The sequence below is a fragment of the Numenius arquata genome, chromosome 8 (assembly GCF_964106895.1).
Source record: "Numenius arquata chromosome 8, bNumArq3.hap1.1, whole genome shotgun sequence".
NCBI classification, from domain to species: Eukaryota; Metazoa; Chordata; class Aves; order Charadriiformes; family Scolopacidae; genus Numenius; species Numenius arquata.
The window spans coordinates 38042884-38047947 of record NC_133583.1 but is presented as its reverse complement, the minus strand read 5'-3'; the positions used below and the strand labels follow the sequence as shown (position 1 = coordinate 38047947).

At 46.2% G+C, this 5064-nt stretch overlaps 1 protein-coding gene across 1 annotated transcript; it reads left to right on the top strand.

The window, feature by feature from the left end:
* The first annotated feature begins 299 nt into the window (after positions 1–299).
* On the top strand, positions 300–2942 carry ZNF281 (zinc finger protein 281). The gene has a single exon (XM_074152427.1). It carries the CDS (start codon positions 300–302, stop codon positions 2940–2942), a length of 2643 nt encoding a protein of 880 aa, XP_074008528.1.
* The last annotated feature ends 2122 nt before the right edge of the window (positions 2943–5064 follow it).

Below are 5064 nucleotides of genomic sequence, written 5' to 3'. Positions count from 1 at the left end.
CAGTGCGGGGCGCAGGGGCTGCTAATTCCATTGTGGAGCGGACGCGGCGTTATTTTTAACTGGAGGCGGCGGCGGCGGCGGGAGCCGTAAGTGCAGCCCGGGCCGGGGGCCGCCCGTCGGCGCGGGTGTGGGGGTGGCGGCGATGCGCCCGGGCGGCGGCTGCCGGGCCGCCGTGGGAGCCAGGCGCTGAGCGGGCGCCCGCCCAGCGAGGCAGCGAGCGGTGTCCGGCGGGCGTGCGGGTGGTGGGTCCCGCAGCCCCCTCTGGGCCGCGCCTCCTCTCCGGCCCGCCTTCCCAGGGGATGAAACTCGGCAGCAGCTTCCTCGGCGGCGGCGGCAGCAAGAGGGCGGCGGCCATGGAGCCCACCTTCCCCCCCGGCATGGTTATGTTCAACCACCGCCTGCCCCCGGTCACCAGCTTCACCCGGGCGGCCGCGCCCCCCCCGGCGGCCCAGCACCCCCCGCAGTGCGTGTTACCTCCGGCCTCCGCCGCCGCTTCCTCCACGGCGGCGGCCGAGCCCCCGGCGCCGCCTCCTCCCCCTCAGGACATGACTTTCAAGAAGGAGCCGGCGGGGGCTTTCCCCTCCGCTCCCTCCTCCTCGCAGAGGAGCCCCTGGGGCTTTCTGCAGTCCCTCGTGAGCATCAAGCAAGAGAAGCCCAGCGACCAGGAGGAGGAGGAGCAGCAGCAGCCGCAGCACCATCACCACTACGGGGGGCTCTTTGGGGGAGCGGGAGACGAGAGGCCCCCCGGCCTGGGGAGCAGCAGCGGGGAAGGAACCGGCCAGAGTGTGATTCAGGACCTCAGCCTTCTTCACCACCTGCACCAGCATCCCCACCGAGACCTGTTACTGAGTGGCAGAGGTGAGGGCGCCCCTGGGAGCTCGGGTGAGCCAAAGCACGATGCCCAGGTCAAGAAGGCAAAGAGGCCAAAGCCAGAAACTCAGGGAATCAAAGCCAAGCGGAAGCCAAGCGCTTCATCCAAACCCCCCCTGGTGGGAGATGGGGAAGGTGCCATTGTGTCCCCCAACCAGAAACCTCACGTCTGCGAACACTGCAGTGCTGCCTTCAGGAGCTCCTATCACTTGCGCAGACATGTGCTCATTCACACTGGGGAGAGGCCTTTCCAGTGCAGCCAGTGCAGCATGGGTTTCATCCAGAAGTACCTGCTGCAGAGACATGAGAAGATCCATAGTAGGGAGAAGCCTTTTGGGTGCGACCAGTGTAGTATGAAATTCATCCAGAAGTACCACATGGAAAGACACAAGAGGACACATAGTGGAGAAAAGCCATACAAATGTGATACTTGTCAGCAGTATTTTTCAAGGACTGATAGGCTGTTGAAGCACAGAAGAACATGTGGTGAAGCCATAGGTAAAGCAGGTGCTGGAATGGAGCCTGGATCATCAAATAACATGGGTAGCTTGGCTGCATTGTCTCAGGGAAATACGAGTTCCTCAAGGAGAAAAAGTAAAACAAAAAGTATATCCACTGAAAACAAAGGAAACAAGTGTAGCAGCAAAGTTACTGAATCTCAAGTTACAAGTAACGTGGCCATGCCAAATTATGCAGTTGATATTCCTATTGTGTCTTCCAGTGGTAGTCTAGTTGGCACGGGTGTAGAAGAACTTCAGAAAAAGGTGCCAAAATTGGTCTTGAAAAAAGGAAGTAGAAAACAGGCAGACAAAAATTACCTTAATTTTGCATCACCACTGCCAGACATTTTGGGGCAAAAACCACTCTCTGGGAAACAGAGTGGTTCTCTAGGCCTAGTAGCGAATACCGGTGTAGAAACTATTGGCCTTCTCCAAAGTACAGGTGGTAAACCAGGTCAAATAAGTAGCAATTATGATGATGCCATGCAGTTTTCAAAGAAAAGAAGATACTTACAAACTGCAAGCAGTAACAGTGCCTTTTCAATTAATGTCGGACACATGGCTTCCCAGCAGTCCGTCATCCAGTCTGCAGGTGTTAGTGTTATGGATAACGAAGCTCCATTATCTCTTATTGATTCAGCATCTTTAAACAGTGAAATAAAGTCTTGCCACGACAAGTCTGGTATTCCTGATGAAGTCTTACAGAGCCTTTTGGACCAGTACTCTCACAAATCAGAAGGCCAGAAAGAAGATCCTTTCAGTATAACTGAACAGCGTGTGGACTTGCACACCTCAGGCGAACATTCGGAGATGGTTCAAGAGGAAAACTTGAGCCCTAACTCTCAAACAGTTTCAAATGATAAGGCAAGCATGTTGCAAGAATACTCCAAATACCTCCAACAAGCCTTTGAAAGAACAACCAATAGCACTGGTTTTGCTTTTGGACCCAGTTTCCAATTTGTTAGCTTGTCTTCTACTCTCCATAACCACACTCTGTTTCAAGACAAACAGATATACACTACATCTCCACTTGAGTGTGGCTTCAGCCAATCCGTTACCTCAGTATTGCCAACTGCGTTGCCAAAACCTCCATTTGGGATGTTGCTTGGCTCTCAGCCAGGCTTTTATTTGTCTGCTTTGGAGGCTACGCATCAACAGTTGACTCCTTCTCAAGAGCTGGATGATCTCATTGATCCACAGAAAAACTTAGAGACTTCATCTAACTACCAGTCAACGTCTCAGAAACTGACTGGCCAGAAGGAACAGAAAAACTTAGAATCCTCAACGAGCTTTCAGATCCCGTCTCAGGAGTTAACTAGCCAGATAGATCCTCAGAAGGACATAGAGCCTAGAGCAACCTACCAGATCGAGAACTTTGCACAAGCGTTTGGTTCTCAGTTTAAGTCGGGCAGCAGGGTGCCAATGACTTTTATCGCTAACTCTAATGGAGAAGTGGACCATAGAGTAAGGACTTCAGTGTCAGATTTCTCAGGGTATACAAATATGATGTCTGATGTAAGTGAGCCATGTAGTACACGAGTGAAAACCCCAACCAGCCAGAGTTACAGGTAAGGTCCTGACTGTGACCAGGCTGCGGGGTCTTCTTAATGTAATTTTGTTTTTCGTTGACAACACTGCCATTGGAATGTTTCTACACGGTCCTATTAAGAATAATGTAACATGCCCTTTCAATGCAACTTTTCATATTTAGTTTATTTTGTTAGTGTGATTTTATTTTTTTTTTAGATCTGTTTATTATGGTTTTTAATCAAAAATCAATAGATTAAAATAGTGTTTTTGTTCAAGTGACAATTTTTAGCAATCAAATTTACATTATATAGATCGTCAGGGAATAGCCCAAAAGTTTAAAATGCAAAAAAATAACTTTGTTCCTAGGACTAAGGTTTATTCTAATTGCTTTACTCTCAGGAAAGTGTAACGAAGCATGGGAATTCTATGCACCACTAGTGTATCGGAACTTCCAATTTACAGATAGTGACAAATATGTCTCAGCTTTTTGAGGAAGGGATCTATGACATTTCTAATTGCTGTCTCTTATGTCTGGGCTGATCTGAAAGAATTTTGCTACCTAAATCTCGTTACTGTTAAAGTACTCCTGTTCTTCCAGGTGATATTCATTCCAGGCAGGTGGAGCAAATATTCTTGGGTCTGTACTAAGAGCCCGGAATGGTAGCTTTAATATAAACAATAATGTCCCCAGAACTCCTCTGTAAGACTGTAATTCCATAAAGAGATTCTGTTGACACAAACTGTGAGAACAAAACGTGTGTCTGGTTCATGTTATTAGAACCCCAAGTTGAAGCTACAGACGTAATCCAGATATGCTTTTGGGATACATTTTTTATTATACATGGTTCAAAAAAGTCAGTCTCTTGCTCTTCCCCTTTTCCACGTTCTTTTAGTGTAGAAGGTTCCCTCTCTTATATTGTGCTCCCAGTTCCTCCAGACTTGATCTTGGTTTCCCCTCTTCCCCCCCCGCCCTTAATTTACACCTTTTCTTCCCCTGCTTCCCTACTCACTCACCCAACTTAATAGCTAGTATTTAAAAAGATTTACATTCCAGAAAGTGCGTATCTTATTATGTACTTTCTGATGTCTTATGACATCAGATTATGAACAAAAAACACCCACATGTTTTAGAAATATGTCAAGGTTTCCATGTACGATAAGAAATAATATACTCCCAATTGTACATATGAAGGCCCCTGTCCTGCATCAGGATCAGCTAACGTGGACCCCTGTGCCCAGCAGTGTACCAGTGGGGTCACTGGAGCTCTGTACGGATACGGGGGGGGTTTGCAGCAGTTCATCATTGCAGGCTTTTAGGGCTTAAGGCTGCAATTCCATCAAAGGTTTCTGGTGATGGCATCAACTACAAAAGTAGAACTTGAGTGGCTTGTTAATATCAACAGAACTTTTCTTTGGAATTATTGCCTTACTTTATGTATATTTTGTGGTACATTATTTGTTATATGTGAATCCTGATTAATGCCTGTGGAGCCACGGAAACCTGCTAGAAATACTGGTGGCCATTCAAAGCTGCTGAAAGGCAGTGGCACTGCTCTAAACCACTTTTTTCAAATGTATTTTTTGATTAGTTTTTTAATGTAATTTTGGTGATGTTTATGCTGATGGTTTTTTATGTACTCTTGGTGATGTTTCAGTCTTACGTACTTTTCTGGTGTCAGGAAAGTACCAGTGGTTGTTTGCAGTCTTATTGTGTAATCAGCCTATTACAGGCTTCCATGTATAATAAAGTTATTAACATTGTGCAAGTGTAAAACACTTCTGTTATGAAAGCGGTGTATTATTAAATGAATTGTTACAAAAATCCTGGGTAATTTCTCCCATTGTCCCTCACCACTAAAAATTGAAACCTGAGCCCGTTTGTTAATCTCTTTTCCTAGGTGAACTATCTTTTTTTTTTTTCTTACTAATCTAGAGTTTGTTCTCATAGAATCCATGTAACTCCATTAACTTTTTCTTTATACTTGATTATGTATTTCACTCTATTTCAGTTTAAATAAGCAAACAACAGCTGTTCTCTGAACGCAGAATCTGGCCTGGTTATCAGGGATGGAATAGTCCATAACCACTGTGTTGGCTTTTGTTTTGTTTTACAGAGGTTATAATTTACATTCTTTATATTGTGTGTAGTAGAAGTTGCATATGT

What these genes read in the sequence shown, in the direction of transcription:
- ZNF281 (XM_074152427.1), top strand. Translation starts at nt 300, where the DNA reads ATGAAACTCGGCAGCAGCTTCCTCGGCGGCGGCGGCAGCAAGAGGGCG.